This window comes from Rattus rattus, chromosome 8 (genome assembly GCF_011064425.1).
Source record: "Rattus rattus isolate New Zealand chromosome 8, Rrattus_CSIRO_v1, whole genome shotgun sequence".
NCBI lineage: Eukaryota > Metazoa > Chordata > Mammalia > Rodentia > Muridae > Rattus > Rattus rattus.
In genome coordinates, this window is record NC_046161.1 from 54,113,305 (window position 1) to 54,135,473 (window position 22,169).

The window sequence follows — 22,169 nt, forward strand, 5'->3', positions numbered from 1 at the left end:
GATACTTCCCTATGACTCAAGGAGGCCCCAGAGGGTTCTAAAGCAGAAAGAACATCTCCACTGCTCTTGGTTGTCTCCATGAACAAAAGAATAAGACACTGTACCTGATGACAAATTTTATTCTGGCTGTAGCATATGGGGAAATCATGTTGGAAATGACCTAGAAAATTTCCTTCCTGCTGGGTACTTTTCATTGTCTTAGAACCTGATGTGCAGACTACTGTGGGAGAAAAGTTATTAGTAGTTTTACTCAGTAAGGTATATTGAATGCTGTAATGCCTATTTGCCAGGCAAGATGTGCATACTTGTGCAATCATTGCACAAATGTTCTGGGAGCAACAAACTCCACTTATAGTAGCTTTGAAGCTTCTACCACAAAGTAAAAGAATTCATGGCTGGCAATGTTAACTTGGTCAAAACTCATGGCTGAGAAGCTGTGAGAGCCAAAGGTTTGTGAGTATCTAAATGCAGTTTGATTTTTTAAGGATATTCTGTTAAACTGCTTTTTAAATATATATGTTTGTACATGTTCATTAGTGTTCTCCACTTTGGACTTAAAAACTTCTAGGTAGAGTAGGCATCAATACATGCAATGATAGTGCCATCGTCTGCTACATATGCAGCTGTAACCAAGAGTCTGCCCATGCATAATCTTTGAATAGAGGTATAGTCCCTGGGAGTCTGGTTTGTTGGTACTGTTGTTCGTATTGGGTTGCATGACCCTTCAGTTCCTTTAAAACTTTCTCTAATCCCTCCAATGGGCACCCCGTTCTTAGTTCAATGGTTTACTGCTAGCATTCACCTCTGTATTGTACATGTTCTGGCTAAGCCTCTCAGGAAACGGCTGTTAATAGGCTGCTGTCAGCATGCACTTCTTAACTTCAAAAATATGAAACACATCACACATTTGTGTGTCATCCTTGTGCAGGGTCTGTGATATATCATTCCCCTTTTAGTATATTTGCTGCCAAGACAAGCCCATGACATACTATCTTTTCTTTCAATGTATGATCCTGTAAATGGCAGATTCTTAATAGAATCTCCATCTTGTGGGTTATACCAGTCCTTGTCATTCATCCTGAAATCACTTACACAGGGAATTAATCATGGACACTACTGTATACATATTAACTGAACTTTTGCCCTCAACTGTCAAGGTCCTACATTCTGGATCTGGCCTCATTGTTTCTCTCAATTATATGCTTTCATCCTTGCTAGCATTTGCTTAAAGGTTCCTAAAACCATCTTTCAGTTAATAAATCTTTAATTTTTCTATTCTTGGTGCAAACATGGGAGTGTTTTGTGGATTCCAGTATAGGAGTAGACTGAGAAATAGTACTATATGCTTCCACAGTGTTGGAGTTTATTCCAAAGAATTATTTTGCTTATAGAGATAGATGTTCTATATACCCATACCATCTAGCAAGGCCCATACAAAATTTGGCAGAGGGATAAGGAAACTCTCACAACACATAGTGAAGCATCAAAAATGAAAGTAAAATTATGATGTTAACTAGATTCTGTAATGTTGATATGCTGGGAAATTTCAAGCAGCAGTGGTTACCATGGGGTCCATGCTCATTGTTAAGTCGTTGTACTTGAACATTAAGTAAGCCAAAGGTGCAAAATAGGGTTAAGAAAAAAGAAGCTAGAGGAAGAAAGAGAGCCTAAGCTAAGGTATGCAAGAGCTATCCTAACCAGAAGATGTGTACTAATTCTTGAGTTATTACCTGTCAGGATTGAATGTTTGTTTGATTTTTCAGAGATTTTCCCCTCTTTGTTTTGAATTATTGATGCAGAAACAACAAGTTTCTTTAATAAGGGCATATACAGATCTGACTTCTGCAGAAAGGGTGTTTAGAGTTTCTTTGTTCTGGAGGACCATTTCTGTCAGGAGTTGAGGTGTTGTTTGTACATCTTTAGTAGAGACTGTGGTCTTCTAGGGTATGTGACAGGAAAAGTAATTGTTAATATTAATTTTTGCAGCTGTGATCATCCTTGACCAAAATAATTCTGAGATTATTGCAAATTTGCCCACTTCTGACCAGTTTCTTCCCAGAGCTACAGACATTTTGTTTTTCTTATATTTTCTGCTAGGGACTGAACATAGAAATTCCTTCTTTAGAGAAGTACAGATGGAGAAAAGCTACAGGGGATGGGAACTCTTCTAAATCTCTTAAGTATGCCAACATCTTAAGTTTTAGGGCTATATACAGGTCTTAGCTACACAGAAAGTAATTGCCTTTCTCTTTAAGTATTACTCCACTGTTTGGTTTCTGAATCTAAATGAGCTGTAATCTGTTGTAATTTACTAGGATAGAAAAGTCATAAGTTTTGAGGAATAGGATCATTCCTCTCTGGTGTTTGCAGAAATGATTAGAAAAAAAATGAGGGGCAGTTTAGAAAGCTGCCTATGATCAGCTTCCAGATCTATCCAGGCACTTGCATTAGTTTTTAACTTTCTCCTCCTACCATGCTTTTTGCCTCAGGCAAATTCTTTTCTTTCCTTTTGGAAATTTGGGACAAGACATCATACTGTATCCTTGGGTAACCTGGATTTTCTTTTATAGATAAGGCTTCTCCGTCACTCACAGATCTCTGTCTGTCTGCCTTACAAAGGTTGAAATTACATTGCAGGCCACTATGCTTAGAATTTTTAATTATTTTCTTTCATAACTTTACTCTTTTTCTTTCAAAAAATATTTTAAACATATATGGGTATTTTACCTAAAAGCATGTTTTGTGTAGCATGTGTATACCTACTGGATTTAGTGTCCAGAAGAGAGCATCTTATTCCATGTAACTAAAATTATAGATGATTGTGAGCCACCACATGGATGCTAGGACTTGAGTAATGGTCTTTGAAAGAAAAGCTGAATATTTCTTTGGCCCCATTAATTTAATTTTTTCCTTAAACTTAATGTATGTAATACATGTATACAATGAATTTTGGGTTAAAAAATCTCCTATTACCATGTCCACTCCTCAAAGGCCCTCTCGAGCTCAATATTCTTTCCAAGGAATTCTCATATCTTCAGCATGTTTGAGATATAAAATGCTGCTGTCACAACAGGAATATAGGATATAATGGAGGGTTTGCTTATTTTCTGATTCTTTCACAGAAATCTAAAGGAGGCACAAGAAATAATCCATGACAGATTCGACTGTGTGCTTTCTCTTGAGATGACAGTATGGTAATGGGTGCCACATCTGTCTTTCTGACCAAGTCTAACCACCATCTATGCAGACACTATCTTGTTGCATCAGTACCTCTTGCCTTCCCTCTCAGATGCAAGTTTTTTCATTAAAGGCTGAGGTTGCTTGGGGAAGCTGGGACCAAATGCTATACGTTTTCATTTTCATTGTATATGCTAACTATTAGAGGAAGCAGTTTTTGGTAACCCAAAAGAAAGCAATTATAGGAATATGAAGAATTCTGCTGTGATCCAGTAGTCTGGATGATGAGAACCTGGCTTCAGAGGCTGAAGGCTTTCAACACTTGCAGGTGACAGTGCAAGGGGATTAAGAAATGATCTCTAGGAAGGACTAGACATATCATTTTTTGGCTCTGGAAAAGATTAAATGTTGGGCCTTGTTTACTAAAAAATAAAATATATAAAAATATTTTAAATATAAGAATTTCAAGGTGTTTACATCATTTTAATGATATGGACTTATGTACCTGCTCCTGAGTCTTCCATGATCTTTGTGTCTGTTATAAATGTCTACCCAGTAATTTACATACAGATAATGTCTCAAAACTTAAGTGTAAGAAGTGGAAGACTTCACCATTAACACTGAAGTCACTTAGATGAAGCCATTGATCATCTAGGTTTACTGAACAGAGATTTTCATCTTTTCTTCCAGATTGTCTATATGCAAAGTTCTGTATGTTATGAAAGTAGGAGAAACTCTCATGTGCACATCACAGACCTTAAACAATTACACATGGAAGACTAATTATCTCTATCAATTCTCAATCAACCAGCTTCATTGGGAAGCAAACCTGAGTGTAGTTTTTGAATGTATTTTTCCTCATTTATTTATGTATTGATTCACTTTCCATCCTGATCACATTACCTCCACTCAATCCCTTTCCCTACCTCCCTTGTCCTCTTCAGCACTGAGAAGGTGGTAGATCCCCCTTGGGTACTAACCCACCTTGGCACCTCAAAACACTGCAAGACTAAACACGTTTGCTCTCTCTGAGGCCAGACAAGGCAGCTCACTCAGGGCAACAGTATGCTCAGACAAGCAACAGAATTAAGAGCCCCTGCTCTAGTTGTTGGGGAACCTAGAAGTGGATAAAGCAGTTTATCTTCTATATATGTGACACCTCACATATAACAGTTCTCATCTTCTCTCCGAAACATATTCTTTCCACCATCCACCTGTGATGACTATTTTGTTTCATTTTCTGAGTGAGAGTCAAGCATCCTACCATCAATCCTGCTTGTTATTTAGCTTTGGGCATATGGATTATAGTGTGAATATTCTGTAGTTTATGACTTATTTATACTTATGAGTACATAAAATGCATGTACCTTTGATTTGGGTTATTCTACTCAAGATGTCTTTTTTTTTTTACTTCCATCCATTTGTCTGCAAATGTCATGATGCCCTTATTTGTAATAGCTGAGTAGTCCATTGTGTAAATGAACATTTTTATTAATCTATTCTTCTGCTGAGGGACATTTTGGTCTACTACACTTAAAACTATGTTCATAGCCGCCTTATTTATAATAGCCAGAAGCTAGAAAGAACCCAGATGTCCTTCAACATAGGAATGGATTCAGAAAATGTGTTATATCTACACAATAGAGTACTACTCAGTAATCAAAAACAATGACTTCATGGAATTCATAGGCAAATGGAATGAAGTAGAAAATATCATCTTGAGTGAGATAACCTAATCACAGAAAAACACACATTGTATGTACACACTGATAAGTGGATATTAGCAAATAAGCTCGAATTACCCAAGATGTAATCCACAGACCACAGCTCAAGAAGAAGGAAAATCAAAATGTGGATGCTTCCACTCCTTCTTAAAAGGATGAAAATATCCATAGGAGGAAATATGGAGGCAAAGGTTAGAGAAGAGACTTCAGGAAAGTCCATTCACAGCCTGCCCGACATGTGACCCATATATATGCAACCACCAAAACTAGATAAATTTCATGAAGCTAAGAAGTGCATGCTGACAGTACCAGATATAGACCTCTCCTGAAAGACACAACCAGAGCATGAAAAATACAGAGGTGAACACTAGCAGCAAAGGAGGAATTAGAGAAAGGATTGAAAGAGCTGAAGGGCCTTGCAACACCATAAGAATAACAATGCCAACCAACCAGAGCATCCAGGGACTAAACCACTATGGAAAGACTATACATTGACTAACCTATGGCTCCAACTGCATATATAACAGACAATAGTCTTGTTGGAGCACCAGAGGAAGGGGAAGACCTTTGTCCTGCCAAGGTTGGACCCCCAGTGCAGGGGAATGTCAGGTGGATTTGTAATGGGAGTGAATGGGTGGGAACACCCTTATGGTGAAGGGAGAGGGGATAGGGGGCTTATGGACAAGAAACTGGGAGAGGGAATGTCATTTGAAATGTAAGTAAAGAAATATATCCAATAAAAATGAATAAATTAATTACTGAAAAAAGTACTGTACAATTGACTGTAAGCTAGGTCACTATATATACTCATGTCCAAAAGAGACAAATAGTAATTATTGCTAGTCAAGGAAAAGGACATAATTTTTTAAAAATTTTTATTAGATATACTTCTTTACTTACATTTCAAAGATTATTGCCCTTCCCGTTTCCTATCCATAAACCTGCATACCCTCCCATCTTCCTCCCCCATTCAGGTATTTCCCCTATACATCCCCCTTATTGCCTCCTCCTTATTCCTCTGCACTGGGGGTCCAGCCTTGCCAGGACCAAGAGCTTCCCTCTTCTGGTGCCCCAACAAGTCTATTCTCTGCTACATATGCAGTTGCAGAGCCCTGGGTCATTCCATGTATAGTGCTTCCCTAGTGGTTTAGACCCTGGAAGTTCTGGTTTGTTGGCATTGTTGTTTTTATGGGGTTGCATCTCCTACAACTCTTTCAGTACTTTCTCTAATTCTCCCCTAAGGGGGTCCTATTCTCAGTTCGGTGGTTAGCTGCTAGCATTGACCTCTGTATTGGACATGCTCTAGATAAATCTCAGAAGAGATGTATATCTGGTCCCTCTCAGCAAGAATTTTCTAATTTCATCAATCTTAATTAGTTTTGAAGGCTGTATACATATATTGGCCACATGTGAGTCACGCTCTGAATGGCCATTCCTTGAGTTGCTGCTCTAAACTTTGCTTTCATATCCCCTCCTGTGGATTTTCCCACCCTTTAAGAAGGAGTGGGAGCATCCGCATTTTGGTCATCCTTCTTCTTCAGCTTCCTGTGACCTGTGCATTGGCATCTTGGGTAATTCGTGATTTTAGGCTAATATCCACTTACCAGTGAGTGCATATCAAATGTGTTTTTCTGTGATTGAGTAACCTCACTCAGGATATTTTCTAGTTCCATACATTTGCCTGTGAATTTCATGGTCATTGTTTTTGATAGCTGAATAGTACTCCATTGTGTAGATATAACACATTTTTTAAATCCATTCCTCTGTTGAAGGGCATCTGGGTTCTTTCCAGATACTGGCTATTATAAATAAGGCTGCTATGAACATAGTGGAGCATGTGTCTTTGTTGTATGTTGGAGCATCTTTTGGGTATATGCCCAAGAGTGGTATAGCTGTGCCCTCAGGTAGTGGAATGTCCAAGTTTACCAGTTTGCAATTCCACTAATAACAGAGGAATGTTCCTCTTTCTTCACATCCTGGCCAGCATCTGCTGTCACCTGAGTTTTTGATCTTAGCCATTCTGACTGGTGTGAGGTGGAGTCTCAGGGTTGTTTTGACTTGCATTTCCCTGATGGCTAAGGGTGTTGAACATTTCTTCATGTGCTTTTTGGCTATTCGAAAAGTACATAATTTATATACTGTTTTATGATGGTTAATCCTCATTGTAAACTTGACAAGATTTAGAAATACTTGAGAAATACACTTATAGCACCTTCATAGTGTGTAGGAGGGAATTTCCATGCATATTTAATGAAGGAACTACACTTGAAATATACACAACTCTAGACCAAGTGATGGATTCTTGGTATGAACAAAAATGGAATAATAAAGCAAACAAGAAAGCTGAACACTGGCATCCATTTTTGTGCTTCCTGACTATGAAAAGAACATAACTGTTACTTCACATTCCAGCCACCATGCATATCCTGCCAGGAGGGGCAATACCCACTTTAGTTGTAAGCCAAAGAAAACCTTTCCTTACTAAAGGTGTTTTTGTCTGGTCTGTGGTAACATGGCAGGATATAAAATATAGAAAGGTACCCAGTACAAGTTTCTGCCTACTGTGAATCACGTTGAACAACAAGAAGGCAAAAATTCAAATTGTACCACTTTATTTGGGGTACTATCTGGTTCTCAGAAATATTTACAGAATTTTTTTTTGGTTCTTTTTTTTGGAGCTGGGGACCGAACCCAGGGCCTTGCGCTTCTTAGGCAAGCGCTCTACCACTGAGCTAAATCCCCAACCCCTCAGAATTTTTTCTTGTAATCATACCAAGATAATAATAATCTAACTATCCTTAATATAGGAACTGTATAAATTGTGTAGAAATCACACAATAAAATAATGTTCAGAAATATGAAGAATGCACATGCATGTAGTAAGATATGATAATCTCAAGTTGAGCTATGAGTATATTGTAAACACACAGCAGTGACACTAATTGGGCTTGAAATGCAGCTCAGGCAGCAAAGTGCTTGCTTGCATGTAATTTGATTCCCAAGTAACACACACAAACCAGTAAACCAAACCCTATGTGGTGGGGTTAGAATTCAAGTCAATAGTAGAAAGCTTCTCTACCAAGATTGAGGTCATGGGTTAAAGCCCAATGTTAGCAGGAAGAAAGGAGACAGGATAAGTACTGTAAGAATTAAAAATATATAACTAAGAAATTTGGTAAGATTCTTCTGAATCTTCAGGCAGAAATCTTTTACTGTGTTCCTGGAATAAGGCAGTACCACTGGAGATGTGCAAACTATAATTGACAATTGGATTTGGTGTAAATATTCACTAGTTTCAGATAGTCCCAGGTATGAAACATAAATCTCAGAAAGTGGGTAAAGACATACATTGGAAGATAAAAATCTCCTTCAGAATATGTAGAGTTGAAACCCTGTTTCCAACTGCTGGGAGGCCACAGATGTGTTCCTTACAACTAAGTACCAACCTCAACCCCTCTGTTTTTGCCAGCCACTGGATTGGAATGTAGGGACAGATATGGCAGATTCCAAACTGGAACATCATTCTCTCTCTCTCTCTCTCTCTCTCTCTCTCTCTCTGTGTGTGTGTGTGTGTGTGTGTGTGTGTGTGTGTGTGTGTGTGTGTGTGTGTGTGTGTGTAACACACTGCAATGAACATTTTGGGAAGAGCAAGAGCAGATGTAAATATATAGAAATCTGTCCTCATCTTCTATATTTTGGGTGCCACTAATATAACTCCCGTCTTTAGGCTTCATAACCCAAAGTTTTACACACTAAGCAAACCACCAGCTACCTAATTATCTGATTTAAAATTTGAAAGCTGAGATGACTCAGGGTATAAGGGACTGAGTGCCAAGCCAGACTACTGACCTCAAACTTCTGACCCAATGTGGTACAAAGAGATCATGGAGCTCACAAGTTGTTTAGAACATCTATATGAACACTAACACACAGGCTCACACCCATTCACATTCTAAATAAATGTGAAAGTTTTTAAATTGAATTCTCAACAGAGGAATCTTAAATGGCTGAGAAAAACTTGAAAGAAATGTTCAACATCATCCTTGGTCATCAGGGAACTGAAAATCAAAGCAACCCTGAAGTCCCATTTTATACCAATTAAAATGGGAAAGACAAAAAGCTCAAATGGGAGCATATGCTGGTAAAGATATGAAGAGAGAGAAATACTTCTCCACTGCTGGTGGAATTGTGAATTGGTACAAACACTCTGAAAATTAAGATGGCCTTTCCTGAGAAAATTGGAAATAGTTCTATCTCAAAACCCAGCCTTACCACTCCTGGACATATATGGAAACAATGCTCTACCATACCACAAAAACATGTGTTCCACTATGTCAAGACAGCCTTATTCATAATAGCCAGTAACTGGAAACAACCTAGTTGGACCCGAACCAAAGAATGGATACAGAAAACGTGGTTCATTTACACTATAGAATATCATTCAGCTATTAAAAATGAGAATATCATGAATTTTCAGGTAAAGGGATGGATCTAGAAAATATCGTCCTGAAAGAGCTATACAAAATGACATGCATGGCATATACACACTGATAAGTGGATATTAGACAAAAAGTACAGGATACCATCATACAACCCAGAGATTGAAAGAAGTTTGTCAAGAAGAAAGGCCCAAGTGAGGGTGCTTCAATGCCACTTGGAAAGGGGAAAACAATACTCATGGGAGGTAGATGGAGAAAACTACCTGAGTGGAAAGGGTGATCATATATTGGAGAGAGCTCAAAGAAGCCCAAAGGGTCAGGAGAAAGAATGGAAATATATAGCTGCCAGGGGTAGGAAGGGTGAGTGGGAAGAACCTCTAGAATGTTCCAGAGACCTGGGATGTGAAAGGCACCCAGGAATCAATGTGGGTGACCCTAGCCTAAATACTCAACATAGGGAGATGGAGAGTCCATACTGAAGAGTCCACCTCGTGTAATTCAAAGGAGCCCCCAGTAGAGGGATGGAATACCAACCCACTTTCAAATTTTTGGCCCAGAATTGTTCCTCTCAATGAGAAATGCACGGACAGAAATGGACCCAAGAGTGAAGGAATGAATGGTCTGTGACTGGTCTAACATGTGATTTTGGAGCCTAGCATGGTTGTCCTCTGATAGGTTGTACATCCACCTGACTAAGACATATGGAGAAACTTACAGCCAATCAATGGTCTGAGGTAAGCAACCCCTATGGAAGAATTAGGGAAAATATTTAAGGGGCCATAGGGGATGGCAACCCCAATGGGAAGTGAAACAATGTCAACTAACCTGGACTCCAGGATACTACTAGAGTCAATACCACCAACCAAAGACCGTACATGTGCTGTTCTGAGAATCTTGAAAAATATGTATCAGAAGACCTACTCTCTTGCCTGGCCTCAGTGGAAGAAGATGTACCTAATCCTGTAGAGACTTGATGTCCCAGGGTAAGAGATGCCATGGTTTGGGGAACATTTTCTCTGAAATACAGAAGAGGGTGGATAGGGTAAAGAACCATGAAAGGGGGGACAGGGAGGAGTAGCAACAGTATGAATATAAATAAATAAATTTCAAAAAATAATTAAAACAGCATATAGATCAAATCAAAAATTTTAAAGCCTTCAATTTATTACAGATCACGCAAGAACATATGATGATATACATGTAGTCAGAAAACATGATGTAGAAATCATAGTGAATTCTCCAGATATGGTCATTAGACAATTCTTTCCAGCATGCTCCAGGGTTAAGACTCAATAAACAGCACTGAAAAAAAGTTATAGTGATGTCACTATTTGTAAATATATGACTTTAAAAATTTACCATATATAAAAAAAATTATTATGACCTATTCAAAAATTTAGAAGGTAACAAATATATACTGTATATGTAAAAGTGTAAGCAAGCTATGTTGCTATAAGATTATAAAAAATGATACTGTCTTTTACCCCACACTAGATCCTCCACCACAGTGCCCCAAGATATCTGGTAGATATCATCATCTCAGTCAGCAAAGCCTCTAACCTGCTTTGTTCTATCCCATATCACACTGCCGATGACTTGTCTCTGAGACTGTCAATAATCTCTTTACCCATCTAGTTCCCAAGGCAGGTAGCACCATGCCCAAAATATATATCCCAATTCTGTGGCAGCCTAGTTTCACCAGCCACCACATACTCTCCTGAAGTTAAATCACCACATGAAAGAACACACAACACCATAACCTCTGATGAAATTGATAAGATTGAAAAAATTGCCCACCTAGACATCAAAAGCCCTGTACATATCAATCTCTTAAGTATATTCCTAACACCCTGTAAATATGCAGAGAGGAATCTGAACATCAGCCTCCCTGTTCTCTCTGCTACTTCTTCTCCTGCCTCGCACCGGTCTCCTCTCTATAAAACTTTTCTCCCACTTATCTTTCCTTCTATTCCAATGATATACCTTGTTCTATCTTGTACCTGCCTTTGCCTGTATGACAAATTACAAAGCTATGTCTTGCCAGAGTGTCATGGGATTCTTAGAAATTTCATTTGTTTACAATATTGTCTGCACATTTTAGGTTGTCCAAAAATGTAAATGTACTGGTACAAATAGAAAAGTAAAAAATTTGAAGTAGAACTGACTTCAAAATCTATGGAATTATTAGGAATAAAGCTAAAAATTAGAAATTTCTTGAAGGATAAAGAAGTACATGTGCATGTGACCACCCTGGGGAAATGAACTCTGGAAAGGGAGCACTCTCAGTCTGTGGTATCTGAATCTAGTCACTACATGGAACTGAGAATGTCTGATCTATCACATTCAAATCTTTCTATGCCTGTGAGATTATTTCCAGAGATGCGGTAGATATCTCTGACCTAACCTGTTGATGTAATATAATAATGAATTTGAAAACTGAATAGATTGTTGATAGATCTATATCTTGCTTGGTGTATATAAGCCACTTAGGGTAAACCCATAGTGGTTGAATCTTGTCCTCGTCCCTTCCTATTTTACCCTGGTTCCAGAAGGCCAAGAGTTGAACATCTCTGTTCCAAAATAGCCTAACATTATAAGGTAGAAACTATCTCAAATCATGAGTTTAATAAATTTTTTCTCTCAAACATCATTTTGTTAAAATCACAGGAAAGGAACACTTCCTAAAATATCCTCTTATGTGTATGGGTTAGATTGAAGACAGAGAAGTTATTTATCTGGCCACCCTGTCAGATACAGAATCTTCATAGAGGATGGGTCTCATGACTGGACTGTCATATTCAATACTTTTCAAAAATCAGTGCTCAGTGCTCAGTGCTATGTTCAACAGTCAGAATGTATATGTTGAATAAGTACAGAAAAAGTAGAAGAAGCAACTTGTGCCATGCATCTATTGTGTTGGAGGGACAGAGGGGAAAAAGGAAGGAAATCATGATGTGAGAATGAGGGAGTGCCAGGGCTGGTGGGAAGCAGAGAACTTCACTCCAGTCTGTTGAACTTTTGAAACATCAGCAATTCATGCTGACCAGGGCTATGAGGTTACAGGAACACAGGGAAGGAGTAGGGACTCACCTAAAATCCTTCAGTACAATCAGGGACGTGCTACATTGCAGAAAGAGCTGGCTGAGCAACAGTTTGTTGTTACTCTCCGACTTCCATGCTCAATAGTCCCACTGAGGCACTCAGCACACTTCTGTCTTCCATAGTGAAATTTTCCATCTATAGAAGAACAAAGTCAAGAGGCAAAAATGTGAATATCAGTGGAAAGAGTGGTTGAGTCAGTAAACGCTCAGATGGAAAGTACTTTAGAAATAAAAGCATAACTGAGGTGGGCTCACTGGGACATGATCCTTCAACAGGTGGGACGTCATTTCCAAGAGTGTTGAATGGAATTTTAGAATCCAATCCCTACAATACTAGACAATATTAACCCAGAATTTCCCTGAGGATCAACCAGACATCTTTCAAAACATTTTTTTCATCATTTGTTTGCTGGTCATTGGGATCCATTAAGAGAAGCAAAATGGCTTTTCCCTCCTTGCCATCAGCATCCTGGCGATGGGTTAATCACTGCAGGGCAAGCAAGATTACTTTCAGAGCTCCTAGAGCTTACATACCTTTATAGGTTACAACTGTGGCACAAATCTCACCAGGTTTAGTCTGGCATGCAAATCTTCCAGTCACACAATTCCCTTCAGAACTGTACCTATTACACAGGATACACTGCAAAGCTGAAATACAAAAGCCAATGTAAGTCGCTCATTTAGGATCCAAACTCAAGCACCAATTGTAGCTGAGCTTGTGGCTCTGGTGAATTAATAAGCAATACCCAAGAAAAGAGCTGGCTGCATGCTGAGGTAACACATTCATGAAGGTTCATGACCACAGGACTCTACAAAGGAAATGTTGGAAAATCAATGCAACCTCATACCATGAAATAGACCAAGTTATCAGAATGAAAAATAGAAGTTCTGATGTGGGGTCCCTAATGCACCACACAGAATTATGATTCTGAAGCATCTAAAAGAGAGAGAGGTGGCAGAAAGGGACAATAGTCTGACATTATTGGGCAGGATTGTATTCAAGGCACAAACAACAAAGGAACACATCTCTGATACAGGAAATCCTCATGGCAATCCATTTTAAAGTTAGTATTCTATCATACTGCATTGGATGAACCAATATTTTCATTGTTTTCATCCTAGTAATGAATATCCTTTCCCACTTACAATCCAAATATAAGCCAATTTGTATGTAAGCTTGAGGAAATGAACATGTTTAAGCACTACAGAGAACAGACAGGAAGAGAGGTGGAAAGGAGAAAGAGAGAGAGAGAGATTACGACATGGAACAGGAGAAAGTATAAAGAGAAGGACAGAAAAGTATCTTTGAGTGTGCACAGATGAAGCAAGGCGAGGAAGTGGATATGTATATCAGAATGAAGCAGGGTCAGTTCTAATGTTATCTGATTTCATGCTACTCACATCCCCTAATCTGTAGAATCAGTGTGTCTGCCCATCAGTGCCAACCATTACCATGTGCCAGGACCTTACCTTGAAGGGAGATCACCATCAAAGACAGGCCCAGTAGAGGAAACAAGATATGCTTTCCCATCGCAGTGAGATTGATCTTCAGACCAGAAATCAGCAGAGGAGAGGACAGAGTGCACAGGACCCATATTAGGAAGGCAGGTTAATATTGTAGCCTAGGTTAGGATGAACAGCCAATTGGATACCAGGAAATGGACTGAGCATACAGCCAGAGTGGAGCACAGATTTTTACTAACTTTATGGTGCTAAAATTATCATCTGTAAAGCTTGAATTTAGGGAAAACATGATTCAAGAAAAACTGAATCAGAGATAATCTTTCCCTTGGTGCTTCCAGATCTTTTCAGGAACCTGCAGTGCAATCTACTGGCCAGAAGGAAAATTGCCTTCAGGTACTTTATTGTGTGGAAGTATGTTAAGTTATATCTTGAGTACTGGTGACTTTTGGAACTCTAGATAAGGCCTGAGACTCCGAATATCCAAGCAAATCTGCTCTCCCCTTTTAGAATAATAAATTGAAGTATGTTATTCTCTTTTTAATAACAACAACCAAAGCAAATGCTGAAAACCAAAAAACTGATAATCTATATACCTTTCTGTGTTTAATCACTGCATCTCGGTACTCAAAGTTTTATCTCTTGCTGCACTTGCCACAAAAACTTTCAAATAGGTACTCATGGCTCTGAGATTCAATCCGGTGATCTGATGGCCAATACATTGGAAGCATGATATGCACTCTACTCTGAATTTCTATGCAGAAGAAAACTACTTGTTTCAACCTGATATATCAAACTGTTAAATTTCTGTGTTCATGGAAATGGGATATATGCCTACATATAACTTTCATAGTTAAATAAAACAGTTGTGAAACAAATAGCAAATTTATGTTTGTCTTCCAGAGTCATTCTCCTAATAGAGGATATGAAAAAATGAAAATTAAAGATATTTGGGAAAAGTGTGAGAAAGGAAAACAGCCCTTCATTGAGGGTCTGGTTTTCCTGTACTGTTGATGATTCAGTAAGCTTCAGGAATCATGGATAAAGTCTGAAGAGATAATAGATTTCCTTAACACATATCTGATGCCCTAGTTAGACTTTATTGCCAACCTGGCATACCCTAGTAAAGGGAATATTAATTGAAAAATTGCCTGAATCGAAATTAGTCTATGATTGTGACTGTGAGTAGTTGTTGTTGGCCAGTTGAGGCACAGTATTACATATGCAGTATCAGCATTAGGCAGGAATAATCTATCTGAGAGAAATGAGCGAGTCAAACAAGAACAATGTGCCTCCATGATTTCTGTTTCAGTTCTTGAGTCCTTGCTCTTAAGTCCTTCAAGGATTACCATGGCCTGGAAATGTAAGCGAAAATAAGCCTTGACCTCTTTCAAGTTGCATTTGGTGATGGTGTTTGTCATAGTAACAGAAAAAATGTTGGAAAACATAGGAAAGATTATAAATTAACTTCATTTTTTACCACCCAAATGATATATAACATTGAGTTTCTCATATTTACCTCTAATTTTTTTTTATTAACTTGAGTATTTCTTATATACATTTCGAGTGTTATTCCCTTTCCCGGTTTCCGGGCAAACATCCCCCTCCCCCCTCCCCTTCCTTATGGGTGTTCCCCTACCAACACTCCCCCCATTGCCGCCCTCCCCCCAACAGTCTAGTTCACTGGGGGTTCAGTCTTAGCAGGACCCAGGGCTTCCCCTTCCACTGGTGCTCTTACTAGGATATTCATTGCTACCTATGAGGTCAGAGTCCAGGGTCAGTCCATGTATAGTCTTTAGGTAGTGGCTTAGTCCCTGGAAGCTCTGGTTGCTTGGCATTGTTGTACATATGGGGTCTCGAGCCCCTTCAAGCTCTTCCAGTTTTTTCTCTGATTCCTTCAGCGGGGGTCCTATTCTCAGTTCAGTGGTTTGCTGCTGGCATTCGCCTCTGTATTTACTGTATTCTGGCTGTGTCTCTCACGAGCGAGCTACATCCGGCTCCTGTCGGTATGCACTTCTTTGCTTCATCCATCTTGTCTAATTGGGTGGCTGTATATGTATGGGCCACATGTGGGGCAGGCTCTGAATGGGTGTTCCTTCAGTCTCTGTTTTAATCTTTGCCTCTCTCTTCCCTGCCAAGGGTATTCTTGTTCCCCTTTTAAAGAAGGAGTGAAACATTGACATTTTGTTCATGCGTCTTGAGTTTCATTTGTTCTTGGCATCTAGGGTAATTCAAGCATTTAGGCTAATAGCCACTTATCAATGAGTGCATACCATGTATGTCTTTCTGTGATTGGGTTAGCTCACTCAGGATGATATTTTCCAGTTCCAACCATTTGCCTATGAATTTCATAAAGTCGTTGTTTTTGATAGCTGAGTAATATTCCATTGTGTAGATGTACCACATTTTCTGTATCCATTCCTCTGTTGAAGGGCATCTGGGTTCTTTCCAGCTTCTGGCTATTATAAATAAGGCTGCTATGAACATAGTGGAGCACTTGTCTTTTTTATATGTTGGGGCATCTTTTGGGTATATGCCCAAGAGAGGTATAGCTGGATCCTCAGGCAGTTCAATGTCCAATTTTCTGAGGAACCTCAGACTGATTTCCAGAATGGTTGTACCAGTCTGCAATCCCACCAACAATGGAGGAGTGTTCCTCTTTCTCCAAGATCCTCGCCAGCATCTGCTGTCACCTGAGTTTTTGATCTTAGCCATTCTCACTGGTGTGAGGTGAAATCTCAGGGTTGTTTTGACTTGCATTTCCCTTATGACTAAAGATGTTGAACATTTCTTTAGGTGTTTCTCAGCCATTCGGCATTCCTCAGCTGTGAATTCTTTGTGTAGCTCTGAACCCCATTTTTTAATAGGGTTATTTGTTTCCCTGTGGTTTAACTTCTTGAGTTCTTTGTATATTTTGGATATAAGGCCTCTATCTGTTGTAGGATTGGTAAAGATCTTTTCCCAATCTGTTGGTTGCCGTTTTGTCCTAACCACAGTGTCCTTTGCCTTACAGAAGCTTTGCAGTTTTATGAGATCCCATTTGTCGATTCTTGATCTTAGAGCGTAAGCCATTGGTGTTTTGTTTAGGAAATTTTTTCCAGTGCCCATGTCTTCCAGATGCTTCCCTAGTTTTTCTTCTATTAGTTTGAGTGTGTCTGGTTTGATGTGGAGGTCCTTGATCCACTTGGACTTAAGCTTTGTACAGGGTGATAAGCATGGTTTGATCTGCATTCTTCTACATGTTGACCTCCAGTTGAACCAGCACCATTTGCTGAAAATGCTATCTTTTTTCCATTGGATGGTTTTGGCTCCTTTGTCAAAAATCAAGTGACCATAGGTGTGTGGGTTCATTCCTGGGTCTTCAATTCTATTCCATTGGTCTATCTGTCTGTCTCTGTACCAATACCATGCAGTTTTTATCACTATTGCTCTGTAATACTGCTTGAGTTCAGGGACAGTGATTCCCCCTGAAGTCCTTTTATTGTTGAGGATAACTTTAGCTATCCTGGGTTTTTTGTTATTCCATATGAATTTGCAAATTGTTCTGTCTAACTCTTTGAAGAATTGCGTTGGTATTTTGATGGGGATTGCATTGAATCTGTAGATTGCTTTTGGTAAAATGGCCATTTTTACTATATTAATTCTGCCAATCCATGAGCATGGGAGATCTTTCCATCTTCTGAGGTCTTCTTCAATTTCTTTCTTCAGTGTCTTGAAGTTCTTATTGTACAGATCTTTTACATGCTTGGTTAAAGTCACACGAGGTACTTTATATTATTTGGGTCTATTATGAAGGGTGTCGTTTCCCTAATTTCTTTCTCGACTTGTTTCTCTTTTGTATAGAGGAAGGCAACTGATTTATTTGAGTTAATTTTATACCCAGCCACTTTGCTGAAGTTGTTTATCAGCTTTAGTAGTTCTCTGGTGGAACTTTTGGGATCACTTAAATATACTATCATATCATCTGCAAATAGTGATATTTTGACTTCTTTTTTCCGATCTGTATCCCCTTGACCTCCTTTTGTTGTCTGATTGCTCTGGCTAGAACTTCAACAACTATATTGAATAAGTAGGGAGAGAGTGGGAAGCCTTGTCTAGTCCCTGATTTTAGTGGGATTGCTTCAAGTTTCTCTCCATTTCGTTTAATGTTAGCAACTGGTTTGCTGTATATGGCTTTTACTATGTTTAGGTATGGGCCTTGTATTCCTATTCTTTCCAGGACTTTTATCATGAAGGGGTGTTGAATTTTGTCAAATGCTTTCTCAGCATCTAATGAAATGATCATGTGGTTTTGTTCTTTCAGTTTGTTTATATAATGGGTCACGTTGATGGTTTTCCGTATATGAAACCATCCCTGCATGCCTGGGATGAAGCCTACTTGATCATGGTGGATGATTGTTTTGATGTGCTCTTGCATTCGGTTTGCCAGGATTTTATTGAGTATTTTTGCGTCGATATTCATAAGGGAAATTGGTCTGAAGTTCTCTTTCTTTGTTGGGTCTTTGTGTGGTTTAGGTATAAGAGTAATTGTGGCTTCGTAGAAGGAATTCGGTAGTGCTCCATCTGTTTCAATTTTGTGGAATAGTTTGGATAATATTGGTATGAGGTCTTCTATGAAGGTTTGATAGAATTCTGCACTAAACCCATCTGGACCTGGGCTCTTTTTGGTTGGGAGACCTTTAATGACTGCTTCTATTTCCTTAGGAGTTATGGGGTTGTTTAACTGGTTTATCTGTTCCTGATTTAACTTCGGTACCTGGTATCTCTCTAGGAAATTGTCCATTTCCTGAAGATTTTCAAGTTTTGTTGAATATAGGTTTTTATAGTAAGATCTGATGATTTTTGAATTTCCTCTGAATCTGTAGTTATGTCTCCCTTTTCATTTCTGATTTTGTTAATTTGGATGCACTCTCTGTGTCCTCTCGTTAGTCTGGCTAAGGGTTTATCTATCTATCTCTCTATCTTGTTGATTTTCTCAAAGAACCAGCTTTTGGTTCTGTTGGTTCTGTTGAATCTTTCTATGGTCCTTTTTGTTTCTACTTGGTTGATATCAGCTCTGAGTTTGATTATTTCCTGCCTTCTACTCCTCCTGGGTGTATTTGCTTCTTTTTGTTCTAGAGCTTTTAGGTGTGCTGTCAAGCTGCTGACATATGCTCTTTCCTGTTTCTTTCTGCAGGCACTCAGCACTATGAGTTTTCCTCTTAGCACAGCTTTCATTGTGTCCCATAAGTTTGGGTATGTTGTACCTTCATTTTCATTAAATTCTAAAAGGTTTTTAATTTCTTTCTTTATTTCTTCCTTGACCAGGTTATCACTGAGCAGAGCATTGTTCAATTTCCAAGTATATGTGTGTTTTGAGCTTTAGTAAGGTTTCTTTTACGTATGTAGGTGCCCTTGTATTTGGGGCATAGATATTTCATTTTTATAGTCATATATCCTCCTGACATCTTTGTTTTATATGAAATTTTTCTAAACATTTAACATTGTAGTAAACTATAGTCCGAACAATATTTAAAGGTATATGGTTCCACTTTTGAGAAATAATATCCTCAAATAATTCATTTTAAATACAGTTTACACAAACACTCCCTTAAGGAGCCCACTTTTACACATTTGTATTGTGAAAACACAGGCTTTCTGTTTTAAAATGTGCAAAAAGAAAATGTCAGAACATGATTCATGCCTCTGCTTGTCTTCCTTCCCATGCTTCTCTGTAAACTAAGACTGTAACAGGATTATTAAAAATATGTGATTGCATTTCTCTATTTCTCTTGGGTGGGAGGAGTATGCAGTTTGGATGGCCTCCTGGAAATTAGATTTTAGGTACAGCCAAACTTCCTCCCCTCCAGAAAACACTATACATTTTCAAATTTTAATCTATCTATCTGAATTATGAACACCCAAACACAAGGCCCTCAAGCAAACACACACACACAATGAGAGAGGGGAGGAGGGCAAAGGGGAAAGGGAGGGAGTGACGGAGGGAGAGGGGACAGAGAGGGAGAGAGGGAGACAGAGACAGACAGAGACAGAGACAGAGACAGAAACAGAGACAGAGACAGAGTCAGATTGTGCCAAAGGAAAGGTTGTATAAAGACAGAAATCTCATTAGATTACAGTATAGGACTAAGTGGAACTTTGTCCAAGTCTTTCCTGAGAGAATTTCTTTGTTAACAACCTAACTTAGAGTCAGTGTTGTATATTTATTGGATATTTTTATTTAAATTTCAAATGTTAAACCCTTACCTGATTTCCCATCAATAAGCCCCTTATACCATCCGCCTCCCCTTACTTCTATAACGGTGTTCCCCTCTCCAAAGTCCCTTGCTTCTGGCCTCGCTGCCCTGATATTCAAAAGCACTGTGGATCCAGTATTAGCAGAACCAAGGACTTCTCCTCCAATTGGTGCTCAACAAGGCCATCCTCTGCTAGATGTGCAGCTAGACCCATGGGCCTGTCCATGTGTATACTGGGTAGTGGTTTAGTCACTCTGAACTCTGGTTGGTTTGAATCGTTATTCTTATGGGGTTGCAAGCTCCATCAATACTTTCTCTAACACTTCCAATGGGGACCCTAATTGCTTTTCAATGTTTTGATGCTAGCATTTGCCTCTGTACTTGTCACACTAGCTGAACCTCTCAGGTGACAGCTATATCAGGATCTTGTCAGCATGCACTTCTTGGCATCAGCAACATTGACCAGGTTTGGTGAATGTATATATATAAGCACTGGATCTCCAGGTTGGACAGGCTCTGCATGGCCATTACTGCAGTCTCTACTACAATCATTGTCTCCATATCTCCTCCTAGGAATACTTTTGTTCCCCCTTTTATGAAAAAGTGAAACATCCATATTATGTTAGGCCTTCTTGAGCTTCATATGGTCTGTGGACTGTATCTTGGGAAAATTGAGCTGTTTGGCTAATATCCACTTATCAGTGGGTGCATACCATATGTGACTTTTGTGATTGGGTTATCTCACACAGGATTATATTTTCTAATTCCATCCATTCACCTATGAATTTCATGAAGTTGTTGCTTTTAATAGCTGAGTTGTACTCCATTGTATAGATGTACAATATTTTCTATGTCCACTCCTCTGTAGAAGTGCCTCTGAGTTTTTTCCAGCATCTGGCTATTATAAATAAGGTTTTTTTGAACATCGATGATCCTGTGTCCCTGTTATATGATGGAACATCATTTGGATATATGCCAAGGAGTGGTATAACTGAGTCTTGAGGTAGTACTATATCCAATTTTCTGAGGAAACACCAGACTGATTTCCAGAGTGGTTGTATAGCTTTCAATCCTACCAACAATGGAGGAGTTTTCCTCTTTCTAGACATCTGTACCAGCCTCTGTTGTAACCTGAGTTTTTCATCTTAGCCACTGTGACTGACATGAGGTGGACTCTCAGGGTTGTTTTGATTTGAATTTTCATGATGACTAAGGATGTTGAACATTAATTTAGGTACTTTTCAGTCACTCAATATGCCTAGATGAATATTCTTTGTTTGGGTCTATACCACATCTTTTAATAGAGTCATTTGAATCTTGGGATTCTAACTTCTTTTGTTCTTTGTATATATTGATATTAGCCCTCTATCACATGTAGGATGTGTAAATATCTTTTTCCTGTCTTTTACTTGCCATTTTATCATATTGACAGTGTCCTTTGTCTTACAGAAAGTTTGCAATTTTGTGCGGTCCCATTTATCGATACTTGATCTTAGAGCACAAGTCATTGGTGTTCTGTTTAGGAAAGTTTCCCCAGTGTCCATGAGTTCACGTCTCATCCCCTCTTCTATGAGTTTGGGTGTATCTTGTTTTATGTGGAAGTCTTTGATGCAATTGGACCTATGCTTTGTGCATGGAAATAAGAATGAATTGATCTGCATTCTCCTTCATACTGACCTACAGTTAAAACAGTACCATTTGTTGAAAATGCTATCTTTCCAGCTTCTGGCTATTATAAATAAGGCTACTATGAACATAGTGGAGCATGTGTCTTTATTGTATGTTGGAGCATCTTTGTTTATTTTCCCAAGAGAGGTATAGCTCGGTCCTCAGGTAGTGGAATGTCCAATTTTCTGAGGAAACTCCAGACTGATTTCCAGAGTGGTTGTACAAGTTTGCAATCCCCCCAACAATAGAGGAGTGTTCCTCTTGCTCCATATATTTGCCAGCATCTGCTGTCACCTGAGTTTTTTATCTTAGCCATTTTGACTGGTGAACATTGGGATCTCAGGGTTGTTTTGATTTGCATCC

The 22,169-nt window shown here is 38.9% G+C and overlaps 1 protein-coding gene and 1 pseudogene across 1 annotated transcript; both read right to left on the reverse strand.

The window, feature by feature from the left end:
* Positions 1–883: 883 nt before the first annotated feature.
* LOC116908335 lies at positions 884–976 on the reverse strand (annotated as a pseudogene).
* Positions 977–12,449: 11,473 nt separating this feature from the next.
* Positions 12,450–13,972, reverse strand: LOC116907391 (urinary protein 3-like). Its single transcript, XM_032910344.1, has 3 exons — positions 13,912–13,972; positions 12,976–13,089; positions 12,450–12,577 (listed from the first exon to the last, which is right to left on the reverse strand). Exons 1-3 carry the CDS (start codon positions 13,970–13,972, stop codon positions 12,450–12,452), a joined length of 303 nt encoding a protein of 100 aa, XP_032766235.1.
* Positions 13,973–22,169: the final 8,197 nt, after the last annotated feature.

What these genes read in the sequence shown, in the direction of transcription:
- LOC116907391 (XM_032910344.1), bottom strand. Translation starts at nt 13,972, where the DNA reads ATGGGAAAGCATATCTTGTTTCCTCTACTGGGCCTGTCTTTGATGGTG. An exon ending in GATGGTGATCTCCCTTCAAG is followed by an intron (nt 13,090 to 13,911) that starts GTAAGGTCCTGG and finishes TTTGTATTTCAG; the next exon opens with CTTTGCAGTGTATCCTGTGT. An exon ending in CACAGTTGTAACCTATAAAG is followed by an intron (nt 12,578 to 12,975) that starts GTATGTAAGCTC and finishes GTTCTTCTATAG; the next exon opens with ATGGAAAATTTCACTATGGA.